Below are 19,210 nucleotides of genomic sequence, written 5' to 3' on the forward strand. Positions count from 1 at the left end.
ATAAGAGCACATAGACTAGTAAGGACCACTATGGAACCTACTGGACCACTGAGGGATTACACACACATACAGGACCACATATAAAAGAAAGTACAGTGATTTATTTAAAGGGACATTCCAGAATTTTGGACATAGGACCTCATTTCCTTTTCCTGAGTCAGAGTGTTGGAGACGTGTGGAGACACTTTTTAAAATATTCCATTCAGTCCTTGTATTTGCAGAGGTCGCTAATGCTAAGCTAGCACATGTTAATGGCCATAGTTATCAGTGCCACTAAAAACAGTCTTACCCACTCCTCAAAACACCCAAGGCAAATCTGGTATTAAACCAGACTGTCGATGTGAGTGTCTGTGTCGATAGAATAATGTTTGAAATAAAACTAACCTTGCATTGCATGAATAGTCCGCCGCTGCTAAGCTTTCTATCAGGAAGTACAACTCACTGCTGCTGCTCAGACAGAAATCCTTCAAATGCAAGTCAACACAGACATTTACATGGACAGTCTGGTGTAATAATTGTTTTGCTTCAGGTGTTTTGTGGAGTGGGTAAGACTGTTTTTAGTGTCAGGCTAACTATGGCCATTGACATGCACTAGCCTAGCACCTGTGACATCGGCAAATACTGGATGGAATATTTTAAAAAGTGTCTCCACACGTCTCCAACGCTCTCCAACTAGGAAATTAGGTCTTATTTCTAAAATTCCAGACTGTCCCTTTAATGTTGAAAATCACATTCTATAGTCTAAAGAAAGTGTTTATTTTATTTTATATATATATATATATATATATATATATATATATATATATATAATATATATATATATATATATATATATATATATATTATTATTATCATCATGATATTGAGTCTCTTCCTTAGTATCGAAATCAAGTTTGAAATTTTGGTATCATGACAACACTGTTTTAGAGAGATTAGTTGATTGTATATTTATCAGAACTCCTGCACCATCATAGTCATAGTATCACTACTATATACTATATTCACTACTAAATGCTACCAGTTGCACAACATTATCCAGGAAACATTGGCCCATATTACACTTTTTTCTGATCTGTTATAATGTTTTCTCCTCATCAAACATGGTAATATAAAAGAAAGTACTACGATTTAATGTTGAGTTTTACTTTGTATCATGAGTCGTGTCAACACTAGTCATATCATAGCCTGTTGAAAAGGATGACAACACAACATACCACTTAAGTTTCATTTATTTGTGTCATGTACTTTATGCTAGAGCACTTTGTTGACCATTTTAGGCAACAGGGCACAGGGTGTAGACAGGAGGCACTTGGAAATTACTCAAAACATAACCGTACTCTTGGCTAACTTCATAACAGTCATTTATGCCCAAAAACGTAATGCGTCTGGCCCACAAAAGTACACTTCACTTAGTACAAACCTGCCTTCTAGACATAATGTTATCTCAAATTACAGCCAACAGCAACACCAAAAATCCATGAGAAAAATATGTTACCTTTTTCACTATGTTATACTATGCTATAAAACAGTACAAAACATAAAAATATAATCTTTGAAATTCCACTGTTAAAAAATCGGTACAAAATGAGGAAGAAAAAACAAACAATGCAATACTGGTCACAAAAATAGAACTTGTGTAGTTAGAAATTAGTCTAAGAATTGGACCAAGATATAAGCCTATTATAAGTACCAGGATGTAGGACATGTTTATGACAGCTTCAGATCAGATGACCTTTTGGATAGATTGTAAAATTCATTAGGAATTTACAAAGCATTCAACGCATATGGGATTCATTAATACTTCTTTTCATGCAATTTAAAAAAACAGACACTTTGTTAAATGTGTTCTTTACCGTTTTCAGTTCAATTTGAAAATACTGTTGCTGGATTTTGCTGCAACAACTAGACCTCGACTAAATTAGGACTAAGCCAGGACTAAACCAAGTCTAAACCAAGACTAAACCAGTACTAAAACAGGTCTACACTTGGACTAAATTAGGACTAAACCAAGACTAAACCAGGACTAAAACAGGTCTACACTTGGACTAAATTAGGACTAAACCAAGACTAAACCAGGACTAAAACAGGTCTAAACCAGGACTAAATCAGGACTAAACCAAGACTAAAACAGGACTAAATCAGGACTAAACTAAGACTAAACCAGGACTAAACCAAGACTAAACCAGGACTAAAACAGGTCTACACTTGGACTAAATTAGGACTAAACCAAGACTAAACCAGGACTAAAACAGGTATACACTTGGAGTAAATCAGGATTAAACCAAGACTAAACCAGGACTAAAGCAGGTCTAAACCAGGACTAAATCAGGACTAAACCAAGACTAAAACAGGACTAAAACAGGTCTACACTTGGACTAAACCAGGACTAAACCAAGACGAAACCAGGACTAAAACAGATATACATTTGGAGTAGACCAGGATTAAACCAAGACTAAACCAGGACTAAAAAAGACTAAACCAGGTCAAAACTCTGACAAAAATAGGACTAAACCAACACTAAAACAGGTCTACACTTGGACTAAATCAGAACTAAGCAAAACTAAACCAGGACTAAAGCAGGTCTAAACCAGGACTAAACCAGGACTAAAACAGGTCTATGTTTGGACTAAATCAGGTCTAAACATGCAGTAAACAAAAACATTAGCTATACAAGAGGATTAAACTAGTTCTGTCTTAACTACAACTAAACCAGGTCTAACCAGGTTTAAACCAAAACACGTGTCCTGATTCCTAGTTTAGCTCTGACTTGGTTTGGTCCTGTTGTAGTCCTGGTTTAGTCCTAGTCTAGGTCTAAGTCTAGGTTTAATTCTGAGTACAGCCCCAGTTTAAAGATGCATCCACGCTTGTTTTATTTGGTCTCGGTTTGAACCCTGTTTAGTCCTGATGCATACGTGATTTAGTCCTGTTCCAAACCTGGTTTAGTCCATGTTTACTTCCAGGCTTAGTTAAATTTTTGTCCCAGTTTTGATATGGTGTTTCATGTGGCCTAAACTTGTCCTGGACTACAACACTGACTACATTTCAACAGGATGAACCAGTTGCAAAAGTCAGATTGCTAAATATTGACTGTTAGAAAAAAATAGAACTTGTCCATCTTAAAAAAAAAAAAAAAAAAAATCGATTTAAAAAAAAAAGAAAAGAAATGTCTGCCCCGTAAAGATACAGTGAAGAACTATCCCTCATCTTTGCTCCTCTTTCCCTATATCCATTCTCCATTAATTCGGTTAGTCCCGCGCGTAACGACCCTCTCCACCTCACCACCTCTCCTCATATGACCGTCTGCGCTCCTCGGCATTTCCTGCACGCGCAATACACCAGGGACACGAGGTAGGCGACGCACGCAAGGCAGGCGAACACCGCGGCCGTCAGGTAGACCTTGTACAGGCACATGTGCTGGTACTTGACCAGGTTGCAGTACGCGTTCCGCTCGGTCTTGTAGATCATGATTCCAATGGCCGGGAGGTAGAGCAAAGCGGCGGCTACATCATGGACCAAGTTCGTTAAGAGCCACCGTTGTCCACCGACTACTGGCACCAAATCCTGCTTATCCAACAGCGTGATGAAGAAGAGAGCGAGCGTGAGAAGCCAGAAGAGCACCGCGACGAAGAGGACAAAGTGAATGGAGCCTTCGTATTTATTCGCGGCGATGGTTACCCACAATCCGGCGCCGAAGACGATCTGCAAAACCCGTAAGATTCCCAAAAAAGTCTTGAGGAACTTGAGGATGTTGGCCCTCACCGGAGACTGCGGGGTTTGGGGTGACATATCTATAGCCTACCCCCTTCTCCGTGCGCGTTCTACGGCCGTGCCAGATGCGTACAGCTGTGGGGAGGCCGTGCGTAACAGAGCGCGTAAAAATGGAGCGGTCCAAAGTTGAGAGCCGATAAAAACAAGAGGGTATATCGGTGTTCTTTCCACGGTCCTGGGTTTGAAGTCTCGAATTGTGTGGCCCGAGTGTTTCGTCTTTTCCGTTTCCTCTGGGCTGCTGAATGTAGCGTTTGTGTCGGGGGGCAGGCAGACGGAGAGGGGGAGTCCAGAGCCCGCCTCTCCTCCGCTGGGCTGGGGCTGTCTTCTCCTGGTCCATCCCTGTTCGGTAAGAAGAGCGTTAAAAGCGTCTGCTGTCACTAATGGAGAGTTATTGGCCCCAGGGGACGGATGCATGACCTCTTGACGCCAAATAGCATCCATAATGTATTGAAGCTACAGCTGGTCAGACTTTGGAAATATCCTTTAGCTATAGTTATGCCGTAAAAGTTATAGTAATGGCCTAGAGTCGTGTCCCTTTGGTGATTCATGAGATAAAATGTTTTAAGTCTTCTTAGACTCCCGGCTATATTTCTGTGAACCGACTTGCGTATGTTCACACATTTGATAGAACCAGAGCTGGATAGTCCTCAGCTATTTACTCAGTTACATTTACTTGAGTAACCTTTTAAAGAAATTGTACTTTTCTACTTTTACTCCAACATGAGTAATATTTTACTCGAGTAAAAGTTGTAGTTACACTTCCCACTGTGAGTAAGTCTGCAAGTGACAAGCTTTATGCACTGCTCCTTCAGATAGTCTAGATTTATTTTATTTTTATATATATATTTTTTTGTGTTTGTCCTTTGAAAATACTAGATTTTGAGCATTGTTTAATGTTTTGTCAATCAAATTGCATTAACTTCAAATTATACGTCAGAAATTAGCAGTGTTAGCTCACTTAGTAACGCGTTACTGTATTCAGATTCCTTTTTAAGGAACGCAGTAATCTAACGCGTTATATTTACAAAACTGGTAATCAGATTGTAGTTACTTGGTCAAGTAATATGCGTACTATGTTTTGCTCACAGAATAATTCATTTTTTCATTTTCTTAAATAAAACCCATAATAAAACCACAGACTTACGGGATAAAACCCTTCAAATAATTCTGCAAGTCGCAGATTAGTGACGTCGTGTCTCCGGGACGTGCACCAAGCAGCTAGCGGCAAAAGCAAAACAAACGCAGCATGGCGCAAACATCGGGAGAAAAGTGCTTTCTCTACCTGGAAATACGCACATTATTTCGCCTTTACTCGATACGAGTGGAAAGAAGATTGTGGTCCGTTGTCAATTATGTGGCGGAAGCCAGGCGTTTTCGACAGCGAAAAACTCTGCACCAAACCTCTGCAAAAGTTCCACTTGGGCAAGAGTTAAAGCTCTTGGATTACTACTACTGCTGCTACTACTACTGCTACTACTACTTTGTACTTCTACATGAGTCACATTATTTTGAAGTAACATTACTCTTCTTTGAGTAAAGGTTTTGACTACTACCCATCTCTGTACGGAACCAGAATGTTAAGTGCATTAAACTTATTTAAGGTTAAACTGATCCAACTGGACTTTAGAAATGTCTCTGTAAGTGCCCACTAGGGGGAGCTCCTCCATTTAACGATGATACAGTAGTGAGTCAAGAACTGATTCGATAAAATCATAGATTGGTTTCATTCCTGGTGTCAGATGTTGCATTGTTATAACTTGTGTATTGTATAACGATGGAAACAGGTCAGAATGTAACTGTAAAACGAATGACTTAAACAGAGTAACCACTCAACTCAAGTTTGTAATATTACTTCAAAATAACATTACTAAAGTAGAAGTACAGTGGTCCAGAAAATTACTCAAGTAAAAGTAAAAAAAAATATATATATTATTATTATTATTATTATTATTATTATATTGAGATAATCATGGATCTGTAATAACATTTTTATTATACTTCCTTAAATCTACACCCATGTGACTTCTAACAAGGGCAAATGGGCTTCCAAAGTCAGAGATTTGGACAGAACCAGCATTGTCCAACATCACACCACATCACACGTCACACATGAGCCACACAAAGCCTTGGCACCGCCCTCACTCTACAAACAAGTGGAGAGTGTTAACAGCTCCACTTACACAAAGGTCATTACAAATATGGTGGGTGTTTCTCAAATCCCAAAGACCATTTTGTAGCAGTCTAAAATATCTAAAATAGCATCAATTCATGTGTAGTTATGGAACAAGCTAAATAGCTAAAATTACACTATGAAACTACCACCTGAAGTACATTATTAAATACACATTTTAATATGATTTATTTGGAAGAACATTTCTGAACAATGTGTTTACAGTATATTACCGTGAAATACACAATGGCACAAACATAGAGTAGGAGTAATGAAAGTCAAGGGAACTGATTGTAAGTTTATTTTAAGAGGAATCTTTAGACAATTTGCTTGCATGATATCAGTTTGTAGTACGCTACAAATAAAAGGCATAAAGGTACAGTCTGAGAGTTCCAACTTCAAATTTATTAATGTAATGTGCATTTTAGTACAATATCTGAAGAAGAGCATATCTGAACCACATGCTTGCATTATATCCATGTGTAGAGCACTATAAATCAAAAGCAAAGATACACTATGAGAGTACCACTTTCAGGTACATTCAGCAAAAGCAAACTTTAATCCAACTCATGTGGAAGTACCCTTGTGAACAACAAACTGGTACTGCTGGGTTTCAGATGACCACAGCATTCTATAGGGCAATATTAACAAATACAGATGGGGGGCAGATAAAATTAATACAGTTAAAATGCAAAACTATGTTGTAATACAGTGAGTTCTTCGATTAAGACAATAATAGAAAATACCAGGTTCAACATTTGTGAATTTGCCATTTGGATATTTCCTCACAAACTACAATGTAATCATATGAAAATATATGAAAATCTGTCTCTTGCCCCCATCTGGGAGTATGACATCACAAAATTTACATTGAGTATCTTAAAAACCAATGACACAAGCGTACATGGGGGAAGACAAAACTGAAGACAAAAAGTGCTGCTTTTTGTTGTAATACAGTGAGTTCTTGGGTCAATAATAGAAATTATAAGATAAGATAAGATAAGATAAGATAATCCTTTATTGTCTCCCATGGGAGAAATTTGTCAAGGGGGTACATTTTTATCAAAAAAAACAGGACAACACAACACAAAGCAGCACATAAACAAACACCATAAAACAAAGTAAATATGAGACCAGTATGACCACGAGTGATGCATATATATATATATATTAATATTATATTTAACAGGTATTGCATTCATTCTGTTCTATTATTGCACATTCCCTAAGCCTATGTGCAGTTTTATTGCAATTAAGTTTATTGCACATTCCCTAAGCCTATGTGCAGTTTTGTTATAAATTGCACATTCCCTACCTATGTGCAGTTTTGATTGCACAATCCCTAAGCCTTTTATAATTATTTTTTGACTGCATTATCTGAGTTAAGCAATTCAGATCAAACATTTGTGAATTTTGGATATTTCATGGTAAAGTACAGTGTAATCAATAAGAAAAAACTGTCTCTTGTCCTTCATCTGGGAGTATGACACCATCTCATTCTAGAAACCACCAATAAAAGCATTTATGAACAATGTGTTTGCAGTATATTCATGAGTAGTATGCTATAATAATGACACTATGAGACCACCACCATTAAATAAACACATTTCAGAACAATCTGGAAGAGCATTTCTGAATATATTGCCTTGTAATACATTATGAAACTGGCACAAAGGTACAGTTTGAGAGAACTAAGTATAAGTGCATTTATTCAAAGTGCACTTTATGATTTAACAGAGCATTTTTGAATAACGTGTTTACAGTATATTCATGTGTAGTATAAATCTATAAATCAATAGCTCAGTGGTGTTTCTATGGAGAAGCTCAGTACTTCTATGGACATGCCATTGCTCTGCCTGGAATGTTCCACAGTATGACATTAAACAGCTCTACTTTACATTTATGCAATCACAGGTGGTTTTATAGCTCAAAAACACCTAGAAAAACAGGCATTCTCACTGTGAGCGGTGTTGCCTCTCCACAGATCTGACCTGTAACTCGGTCTGGTTTGGTCTCCATGTTGATAGAAAGGTTTAATGCCATACTGTGAAACATTCCAGACAAAGCAAGAACATCTCCATGGAGAAGAGAAAAACAGACCCTCCACCAAAAATGTACATAATGCAAGAGTTTAGTAACAGTGAGTGCATTAGATAAAAGGAAACTAAAGTCAAGTACATTTGAGAGTAATTCCCTTGTACTGCAGTAACATGTAGTATACTATAAACTAATGGTACAAACCTATTATACAAGTGTACCCATTATGAGTGTGTTTAAAATGTGCATTCTTTTAGAGCTTATGTAAAAGTACCATTTGAAAGCACGATCTTCTAGAGAACATGCTTAAGTTATACACACACACACATACACACACACTACATGTAAACACTCACTAACGGATTATTTTTACTCTGTCATTATTATTATTTCATCTTGTCATTTGAAATCGTATATCTTGCTATTAATGTTTTGGACCTATAATCTTGCATTTAAAAATGTTTTAATGTATGTATGCTTTCAATAAAAAATCTAATAAAACTGGACTGTTTTTTTTGTTTTTTTTCCTAGAATGCTTGAATAAGATGACTCACAATTCAAACTAATCTGTTTCTGAACTCTTTGGGGCTCAGACAAATGACTGGACTCTTTGTGAAGCTGTGTACTTTTGGCCTTCTCTGTACTCTCATCTAAATTGGGAAGAAGCTCTCCACAGAGAAAGGTCAAGAACAGGTATAGAGACGGCAGATTGAGCATTTGTTGGGTCTTCACAATTCCAATGTCAAAGCTGAAGTAGATCTCTCTAAATTCATATCAGCTATTTTTTAGTTGTGGGTTTGGAGTATAAACTGGTCCAGATTTTTATCAGAATGGTTGATTTTACTGAAAATAAGTACCGTATTTTCCGCACTATAGGGCGCGCTCATAAGCCTCCAACCCCATCAAAAAACAACCACTCGCCCCACAATCCAGAGTGCCCTATACACGAATCCACTCGGGTGTCCCAGCACAACTTCAGTAAACTACAAAGCCACACCACCCGCAAACACGCACGGAGCAGACAGGGACCACGCAGCGAAAAACACCCGCAGCCACACTCATCACTCCACGGGGACGAGGAATGGAACGGAAAAACGAAGCGAAAAGGCAAGTGCAATGTGCCACTTTGAGCCAATCCAGTGGTCCCTACACGACACAATTGAACAAAGCCGAGAGTCACTGTAAACTGTTGTGTTTCATTTAAAGTCTGGTGCGGTTTAATTCTGAAAAAAGTTCGAAAATAGACCATTGATGACAGTACACCATATAATCCAGAGCGCCCTATAGTGCGGAAAATATGGTAGGTCCCTTTTATCAGAAGCTGGACAAACAGAAATTCATTTTTTAAAAAGTACAACCGCCCATGGAAAGTGCTTTTAAGAGTATATTATTTTGTACTACTTTTTACGTGGGTTATAGAGGAGCCTTTCCCCAGTCCAAACCCAGGGAACAGAGGCTCAGAGAAGGACGAGGAGAAGGTCCAGAGGTGGGACAGTTCTCCATCAGAGCAGACGTCATAGAAGGCCAGTTCTCCAGCCTCAGAGTCCAGGAACATCCCCACTCTGCCAGAAAACACCCTCCCTTTAATAGTCACGCCCCCTTCCCCCGAGCGTCGCGACAGGTGGAGCCGTGTTGAGTTGCTCTTGTGACAGACATAGTAGACTCCATCATCATAGATCCTCAGACTCCAGGACACATCGTTGAGTCCAAAGGCACACTCCAGCCCCCCTCCGCTCCGTGTGATCCCTCTGTACGTCACTGCTATATCTACCCCCCCGCTCCACTCCACCTCCCAGTAACAACGCCCCTTCAGGCCAGTGCAGCTCAGGACCTGCTCCCAGTCGGTGAACCTGTCCTCATGATCTGGGTACGGCTGCTCCTCCACCGCACGGCTCGCAGTCTGATTGTCCTCAGACAGAAGCACGTGCCTGTGAGCCGTGTTTGGGTCCAGAGAGAAATCACAGGAGTCTGAAATACAAACATTATTGAGTTCCAGTTTTTTCTACAGTTGACAATTGACTGTGAGTGTGGGTACTTTTATATTGGGTGCACAAAAAGGAAGTTGAAAGAATGATGGTGTCAGAGCTCAAAACTGATGGTGTCAAAGCTCAAAACTTTGTCACAAAACATTTCAAAACCATGAGCTGCAGAAACGACTTTCCCAAAGTCTTAGTCATTGAAACTGTTCAAATATTTGAACAACAATTTCAACAAAAGACCTATTGGATCTCCACTCTGAGATCCACCCAATATCCTGGCCTAAATGAAGAGATAGGCTTCAGTCCATTCCTATGAACTGGTTCTGTGTGCTTCCCTCCAATAACCATCCAGTGTTTTATTATCAGTATATTTACTTATTGTAATTCACTGTGTTTTTATGCCTAAACTGTTCAATACAGTGTGTATTTCTGTGCACATGTACAGCTTCAATTTATTCTCTAAAAGTTGTAAATTTTAATGTATTTTTTCTCTGTCATGTAATTTGTACATTTGGTCATGTGCTTGTCTGATGACCCCATAGCCCTTTAAAAGGACTCAGTGGGTTGGTTTGTCCCAGCTATTTGTCCTAACTATTAAAGGACTTTTATTCTAATGCCTCAGACTTTTTTGATTGCTTTTTACTTAATCACAGTAAGTTTATACACTAGATGCTTGGCCACCTTCACTGTCTGTCTCTACATTTAGTGGGATCACCAGTGGTGGAAAGTAGCAAAGTAAAAGTAGCAAAGTACTGTACTTAAGAATAAATTTGAGATATCTGTACTTTACTTAAGTACATTTTACACTGGATACCTTTTACTTTTAGTTCACTACATTTGAGAGCAGGTACTGTATCTGTACTTTCTAGTTCACAACATTTTTGAACAGGACTGAAAAGCAAAATTATGTTTTATTGTAGTTTGAGACCTGCTGATGGAGTTTAAAAAAAATAAATAATAAAATTCATTGTTTGAGCAAACTAAAATATACAAATAAAAACAGCTAGGAAAAAAAATGATTTAATTGATACTGTTGAACAAAATTCTGCACAAATCTTTATCAAAATCATTACATTTGACGCTATAGATGACATTAAAATATGAAAGAAATACTTTTACTTTTTATTCTTTTGTATTTTTTTAAAAGAATACTTTACTACTTTTACTTCAGTAGATTTTTGCATGTGATACTTTTACTTGAGTTTTTTTTTTTTCCTCAAGTATCTGTACTTCTACTTAAGTAACAAAATTTAGTACTTCTTTACCACAGGGGATCGTACATGATAAATACTAGTTAAAAGTCTTTCACCAGCAAACACTTGTAAGGAAAAGTAAAGGAAAACTATGCTAGATATATTTTGAAATATATTAAATGAGATTAGTTTTGGCCATTGTTTACAGTATGGTTGCTAGGTAACTGTTATGTCACATCTACTGGTCATGTCTGAGCTAACTGATAAACTTCACCAAAAATGTAAAATTAAGGAAATTGTCTGATCTGTTATTTGCACTTTTCTGTGTGAATGAAATAAAAGCAGACTCACATTTCCTCAGACCTGGGACCATCCAGCGCTCTCCAGCAGGATCCAGCCTGAAACACACAAGTCCAGTTTAGACCAGGACCAGAAACCAGGATCAACCATGGATCACAGACCAGGACCCACACCTGATAGACAGCAGGGGGCGATCTCACCTGACAGACAGCAGGGGGCAATGCGGTCTTACCTGACAGATGGCAGGGGGCGCTGTAGAGCCATCAAGAGCTCGGCTGAGGGTCCTGGATGGTTGTAGCTCAGATCTAACTCTTTCAGGTGGGACGGGGTGGAGCTCAGAGCTGAGGCCAGCGCAGCCCCGCCCCTCTCTGAGATCAGACACCCAGACAACCTAAAGACACAGCATTACACTCATGTGGACATAAGGGGGCAGAGTGCATCATGGGAGCATCTCACCTGAGCGTCTCCAGTTTACATTGGGCACTTTTCAGTCCAGAACACAGCAGCTCCACTCCTGAGTCATGGAGATCATTGTGACTGAGATCCAGATGTGTGAGTCTGGAGGAGCTGAGGACTGAGGACAGAGGACCACAGCTGTGAGGGGACAAGCCACAGCCACAAAGACTGAGGAGAGAGAGGGACGTTAGAGACTAGAACCTCCACACAAGAGTTTAAATACAGTCTGGACTCACAGGGCTTTGGTGGAAACTTTGAACACCGGTGTTAGACCCAGGAGAGCTCTCTCTGAGGCCTGGTATTTCCTCAGGTCAAACTCTTCCAGGTCTGAGTCTGAGGACAGTAAGACAAAGGACAGAGCTGCCCATTGAGCAGGAGACATGTTTCTATCAGAGAGGTATTTTCTCATGTTCTTCTGTATCTCCTGCACCAGACTGCAGTCGTTGAGCTCGTTCAGACAGTGGAACAGGTTCAGGTTTCTCTCTACAGACAGACCCTCTTCATTCAACTTCTGTTTGATGTACTTTACTGTCATCTGATTGGTCCTGTCACTTCCTGTTTGAGACAGAAGACCCTGCAGAAGGCTCTGATTGGTCGGCAGAGATAGCCCCAGGAGGAAGCGCAGGAATAGGTCCAGGTGCCCATTTGGACTCTGTAAGGCCTGGACCACAGCAGAACGGTAGAAGGCTGCCTCAGGGTAAGACTCAGGGTCAGAGCTCTCAGAGGAGTGTGGTGTCTTCAGCAGGTTCTCTCCTGAGCTGAAGAAGGTGTGATGGACGTGAAGAGCAGCCAGAAACTCCTGCACACTCAGATGGATGAAGCAGTAGACCTTGTCCTGGTACAGGCCTGGCTCCTCTCTGAAGACCTGTGTGAACACTCCGGAATACACTGAGGCCGCTGCAGCATCCAGCCCACACTCACCCAGGTCACTCTCATAGAAAATCAGGTTTCCTTTTTGCAGCTGCTCAAAGGCCAGTTTTCCCAGAGAACGCACCATCTCCCTGGTCTCTGGAGTCCAGTGAAGATCTGCCCCTGATCCCTGGTGATACTTGATATTCTGGACTTTGGCCTGCACCACCAGAAAGTGGACGTACATCTGCGTGAGAGTCCGGGGCAGTTCTTGTCTCTCTGCTTGTTCCAGAAGCTTTTGTAGAACTGTGGAGAGGATCCAGCAGAAGACTGGGATGTGACTCATGATGTGGAGGCTGCGGATGCTCTTGATGTGGGAGATGATGGCTATGGCCTGGTCTGTGAACCTCTTCCTGAAGTACTGATCCTTCTGCAGGTCGGCAAACCCTCGCACCTCTGTCACCATGGAGATGCACTCAGCAGGGATCTGATTGGCCGCGGCGGGGCGTGTGGTTATCCAGAGACGAGCGTAGGGAAGCAGGCTTCCCCTGATGAGGTTCACCAGCAGCACGTGCACTGAGGTGGATTCTGTGGGGTCGCTCAAGGCCTGGGTTCGGCTGAAGTCTAGAGGAAGTCTGCACTCATCCAGACCGTCAAAGATGAAGAGCACCTGGAGCTGTTGGAAGCTGCAGAGATCTTTGGATGGACTGAAGAAGTGGTGCAGCAGCTCTACCAGGCTGAACTGCGTGTCTCTGAGCACATTCAGCTCTCTGAAAGTGAACGGAAACAGCAGCTGGAGGTCCTGGTGGGCCCGGCCTTCAGCCCAGTCCAGACAGAACTTCTGAGTCAACACTGTTTTCCCCACGCCGGCCACACCCTTCGTGAGCACTGCTCTGACTGGCTTTGGTGAATGTGGGTGGTCTTTAAAGAGCTCTTCACATGTGATGGTGATCTCTGGAACGACTGCTCTCCTGGATGCGGTCTCCATGTGTCTAATCTCATGTTCCTGGTTGACCTCTGAGGCTCCGCCTTCTGTGATGTAAAGCTCTGTGTAGATCTGGGTCAGGGGGGCGGAGTCTCCAGCTTTAGCGACACCCTCAAACACACGGCTGAACCTCTGCTTCAGATCACACTTCAGTTTATCTCTGAATCCAACTTTACTCCCTTTAAACAAGACAGAAGAGTTATATGTTAAACATACAGGAGGGCATCTGACACACAGGGATACAGGAGGATGGGAGAGCATCTGATACAAAAGCCAATTGCACACACACAATGCCACTTTTAATTTTAAGTTGATAGACACAGGAGTGACAAAAATATTAACTTTTAAATGCTCTAAAAACTGCTTTAGGCTTTACACTGGCTTTAGTCAAATGAGCTCATAATACACAAGTGATGCAACTTGCAATATAGGCGAACTTTTACTCAGACTCTATTTTCTGTTTTTACTCAGAAAACAGTTCCATTTCAGCAGAAAGAAGATGCAGAGAACATGCAAGTTTTCAATTCTGCAAACCGCTTTTACAGCTACAGAACATCTCTTAAACTGAGACAAATTTGATCAAATGCTGATCTTGAGATGAATGTTCACTCTGTTATTTCATCTCGTTTAGATTTATTAATGCATCACCCTTAAGCGGCTGTAACTTGTACAAAACTTGGCTGCAAGGTTTTTAACAGGAGCTAACAGGCGAACACATATCACACCTATTTTATCTTCACTGCACTAGCTTCTTGTTAAATTCCATATTGATTTTAAAATCATGTTCATGGGAGTTCTAAATGGCCAGGTGCCCCAGTACATCAGTGACTTACTGTGCCATGATAAACTGTTGTTAATTTGTTAAAGTGTTAACTTTATTGATTAAAAATGACACAGATTTTGGTCAACAATGGCAATACAAATACATTTTTATTTTTTTTTATTTATTTCTCTTATTATTTTGTTTGCTGAAAGTTGAAGCTTTAACTCAAAAGCTCAAAAGTCAGAATGTTACAACAAACATGGTAAAAATATCCCCTAAAATCATATGAATTTTTTTCTTTTTTACTTTTCAATTCTGTTAAAAAAATGGAGTGGAGTAGAAAGTACAGATACCTGCTCTCAAATGTAGTGAAGTAAAAAAAAAAAAATCCACTTTAAAATGGGCAGATACCTAATAAATGTGCTTAAGTGTAGTACTTTACTGCTTGTACTTCATTCATACCTTCCACCACTATCTATAACAATGCTTTGGAAACAACTCATTATTTTGTCTCTTTGAGGCTAATCTTTTTATTTGAAAATGGCATAAAAAGCAAAGTCTGTCCTGCAAAAAAGTTTACACCTGTCTCTCCAAAGCAAGTGGTCTACCAGTTTACCAGTTTACTTCCTCCTTGTCATGATAAATAAGAGCATCAACTAAAGAACTGCATTTACATTTTCTCTGCCTCACACAGTGACGCACAGGGATACAGGAGGATGGGAGGGCATCTGACACAGGGATACAGGAGGATGGGAGGGCATCTGACACAGGGATACAGGAGGATGGGAGGGCATCTGACACAGGGATACAGGAGGATGGGAGGGCATCTGGAAGTTCTTACTGCTGAAAAGGCGTTGGGCCAGCTGCTCCTGGTCCATCTTCTTCAGGAAATCCAAGGTGATGGTCAGAACCTCTCGGCTCTCCTCCTCCTCCTCACTCTCGGGGCATTCTGGGTAATCTGAGGCCAGGAGTCTGTGAAGCCTCTGCAGCTGCTGTTTTACAAACCTCAGGACCTGCTCCTCCAGAACCTGGAACCACAGACTGTGTAACAGAAGTAGACCGAGGAAGTGTGACGTCACTATAGCATCCAAATTAAGCTCAACGAAGCTACCATTAATAGTTGCTAATCTGCAACCAGGAACCAGCCATCCATCCATCCATTTTCGTCCGTTTATCCGGGGCCGGGTCGCGGGGGGCAGCAGCCTAACCATGCAACCAGGAACCATGTTTGGAAATCCGAGCACGAAATCAAAGAGCCAATCAGGAGCGAAGGCTGTTGAAAGTAATGGCCCTTCCCAGCTTTAATTGAGAGTGTTGCTAAGTGCCTGCCCCATGCCAAACCAGCGGTCTGTGTGCTTAGCAACACTGTCAATCAAACCTGCTGCTAACGCTAGTGGGAGTGACCCTAGGGACAAGCACAGACTGTATAAATAAATAGACATAGCTAACGCACTAGCTGTGTGGGTCCCAAACAGAAAGCATGAGCGCGAAGTGACTCATCATTCTGACCTTAAAATGTATTTTTTAACCCTCTCTACATGATCCTGGGTTTTTTATTTGGCTATTTTGAACATTAATAAATGTAAATATAGCTAGCCATGTTCCATATGTCATATATAAAGTCTATGGCAAGAACCATAGAGATACAAGAGTCAGAGCCGCACAGCACCCACAGACGATTTGACTATACCCAATATTGTTGCACCCTTTATAAAAACATCACATTCTAAAGATTAAAGCCATTTTCACACACACAATGTCACACAGCTCTTCTCCAGACATTCTCCTGACAGGACGTGTGTGAATGTTGCACCAACAGTTTCTGGACATTCAACAGGTTTAACCTTGTTGTGCAGCGGGTGTTTTAAATCAGCTCAGTGTCAAAGCAAAACGCACATACAAGGAGACAAAGGCACCAAAATGACTCCTGACCGAGAACAGAACAGATACGACACTGGAGCTGATGGTGGGTAAAGCCGAATGTTGAAATACAATGAACAGTTTATAATGCCATGACAAATAAAAATCTAATAATAATCTTATTTAACAGGCCTACCATGTGTCACACATGTGTGCGTCTTTTCAATAATCACATAAACACTTTGACATCACAGACCTGGAAGATGGAGTCCAGCTCTGCCTGAGGCTCCTGACCAATGGGAACGCTCGAATCCTCGTTTCTGTCGATCAATAACAACAGAGTCCTGATTAGTCCTGGTTTAGTCCTGGTTTAGTCCTGGTTCAGTCCTGGTTCAGTCCTGGTTCAGTCCTGGATTCATCATGGCTAACAATAATGAATTAGAATTGAATAGTTCTGTTTGGTTCTGCTTTAGTCCTGGTTCAGTCCATACCTCAAATGTGAGTGCTCTTTAAATCTTGCAGAGGGTCCAGTTTGTCCTTTTTTAAAGCCCAAGAGTCTTTGGAGTCGTTACTGCTCAGAGAGAGACTCCACTGGGGCCAGGACCTGCTTTAGACCTGTAACAGTCCTGGTTTAGTCCTGGTTCAGCTGGTCCTGGTCTGTTCTCTATTTTCCTGAAAAGAAACACAGTTAAAATTTAGGGTTTGCTGGAGCACGTCTGTGAAATCAACAGGAGTCTTAAAGCTGCACTGTGGAACTTTGGATGCAATGATACAGTTTCCTTGCGATTCGATACATGGTGCCACAATATCAATCTGTTTGGCTGTAATAATAATAGTTACAATATAACCACAATGTAAAAAAATATTCATTCTTTCTGCCAAAATGATAAAAATAAAGTACAGTAATTGTTAACAGTTACTGTTATTTATTTTTGCACCAATGCCAACAGTACAATTATATAAATATTCATTAGTCTTTATAAAGAAGCATTTTATGGAGCTAAATTATTCCATGATCGTGTTCACTGACATGAACCCATAAACTGAGTGGATTTGGATATTATGTTGAACATAGTATTTCCATGTTCAACAGATCTAGCATGAATTCAGCAGGAGTCTGCATTGCCTGCAGCCTGACAATACAATATACATACATACATATCATGATATGCATGTCTCGATTCGCTATCACAAAATTTCACCCATAATAAAACAACGGATGATATATTGCCATTTATCAATAATTACTTCTGATAATATACCTATACACCTTCATGAGAACAAAATTATATGAAATATAATTTATATATTTTTTTTTAATCATGAGAACAGAGAATTTAACAAATACATTTTTGTGAAAAATATAATTTTAAAAAATCAATGTGTCAGGTCTGGTTCTGTTTGGGAGTTACACAATGCAACTTTAACGGGTGAGTTTAATCCAGGCATTTTTAAATTTTATTTTAGAGCCTTCAATTTTATACACCCTATTACATAATGCACTTGTAGCCAGCCATAACATTTAAAGAAATATTCATTAATGCAGACTGTGTACAAACATGACCCTTCTTAAGTCCTACTCTAGTCCTGTTTCAGTTCTGGGTTCATCATTATTAACAATAATGAATTAGTATTGAGTAGTCCTGTTTAGTCCTGGTCTAGTCCTGGTTCAGTCCATACCTCGGATGTGAGTGCTCTTTAAATCTTGCAGAGGATCCAGTTTGTCCTTTTTCGAAAGTTAATGCCCAAGTCTTTGGAGTCGTTACTGCACAGAGAGACTCCACTGGGGCCAGGACCTGCTTTAGACCTGTGACAGTCCTGGTTTAGTCCTGGTTCAGCTGGTCCTGGTCTGTTCTCCATTTTCCTGAAAAGAAACACAGTTATGGTTTAGGGTTTGCTGGAGCAGGTCTGTGTCCCTGGATCAACAGGAGTCTTAAAGCTGCACTGTGGAACTTTAATGTCTACTATGGATGCAATGATACAGTTTGATTGGTGATTCACGATTCGGTACGTCTCAATACATGGGCCACAATACCCATTTGATCTGCATCCGGGGAGGATGCCACTCTAGCTGTCCTACTGCGTCACTGCATAAAGATGTCATTGAGAACAGAACAGAAGGTGCATTGTGTAACTTTTCTGATGGGTGGTCTGTGAGATACTTTTCTCCATGGAGATGTTATTTCTTTGTCTATCATCATGCAGACCAAACCAGACCAAGTTAGTCAGTCAGAATACCTGTTTTTCTAGGTATTTTTTTCCAGCTATAAAACCACCTGTAACTGAATAAATGTAAGGTAGTCCTGATTAATGTCATACTGTGGAACAGTCCAGGTGGAACAATGAGATATCCTTAGAAACAAGCAGGTGACGGACCCTCCAACAGGAAAGTTACACAATGCACCTTTAAGACTTCCTGTGGCTGCACACATGACAGGCTCAGGCCCACCCCAACTTTATCTCTGATCTTTTCTTGTACATGTTCTGTCCTGCTTTGTGAAAACTTTCCTGGACTTCAAAAACATAGACATACAGGATGTTGATGTCACTTAGTCTACGTATAAAAACAAGACAAAACAAAAAATAGTAAAGTACTCCATCCTCGCGTTCCAGGATAGAGTGCATGAGGGGAGAATGGCATGCGCGAGATTGACAGGCGGATCAGTGCAGCATCGGCACTGAGGGAGGGGGCTGAGTCAAAAGGCAAAGCTCTCGATTTCCCGGTCAGTCTATGTTCCTACCCTCACCTATGGTCATGAGTTTTTGGTAATGACCAAAAGGACGAGATCATGGACACAAACAGCCGAAATGAGTTTCCTCCCTTAGAGACAGGGTGAGGAGCTCAGTCAC

General features: G+C 40.5%; 3 protein-coding genes across 3 annotated transcripts in view; all 3 read right to left on the bottom strand.

Moving 5' to 3' along the window:
* Positions 1 to 1,211: 1,211 nt before the first annotated feature.
* On the bottom strand, positions 1,212 to 4,041 carry marveld1 (MARVEL domain containing 1). Its single transcript, XM_055162901.1, has one exon. It carries the CDS (start codon positions 3,784 to 3,786, stop codon positions 3,289 to 3,291), a length of 498 nt encoding a protein of 165 aa, XP_055018876.1. The 5' UTR covers positions 3,787 to 4,041; the 3' UTR covers positions 1,212 to 3,288.
* A 3,245-nt stretch (positions 4,042 to 7,286) lies between these two features.
* Positions 7,287 to 18,046, bottom strand: LOC110164289 (NLR family CARD domain-containing protein 3-like). Its single transcript, XM_055162986.1, has 8 exons — positions 18,041 to 18,046; positions 16,617 to 16,680; positions 15,342 to 15,528; positions 12,140 to 13,916; positions 11,904 to 12,071; positions 11,680 to 11,838; positions 11,499 to 11,545; positions 7,287 to 9,943 (listed from the first exon to the last, which is right to left on the bottom strand). The coding sequence occupies exons 3-8, from the start codon at positions 15,376 to 15,378 to the stop codon at positions 9,363 to 9,365; spliced, it is 2,769 nt and encodes a 922-aa protein (XP_055018961.1). The 5' UTR covers positions 15,379 to 15,528; positions 16,617 to 16,680; positions 18,041 to 18,046; the 3' UTR covers positions 7,287 to 9,362.
* The window catches only part of LOC129411510 (NACHT, LRR and PYD domains-containing protein 3-like), an 8,507-nt gene continuing 5,098 nt past the window's right edge, over positions 15,802 to 19,210 (bottom strand). Inside the window, exon 8 of the mRNA XM_055162454.1 lies at positions 15,802 to 15,905. Coding sequence (XP_055018429.1) covers positions 15,802 to 15,905 — 104 coding nt within the window. The remainder of the gene's footprint in view (positions 15,906 to 19,210) is intronic.

The sequence above is a fragment of the Boleophthalmus pectinirostris genome, unplaced genomic scaffold (assembly GCF_026225935.1).
Source record: "Boleophthalmus pectinirostris isolate CB_2022bp ecotype Guang Dong unplaced genomic scaffold, ASM2622593v1 HiC_scaffold_5, whole genome shotgun sequence".
Lineage (NCBI taxonomy): Eukaryota > Metazoa > Chordata > Actinopteri > Gobiiformes > Gobiidae > Boleophthalmus > Boleophthalmus pectinirostris.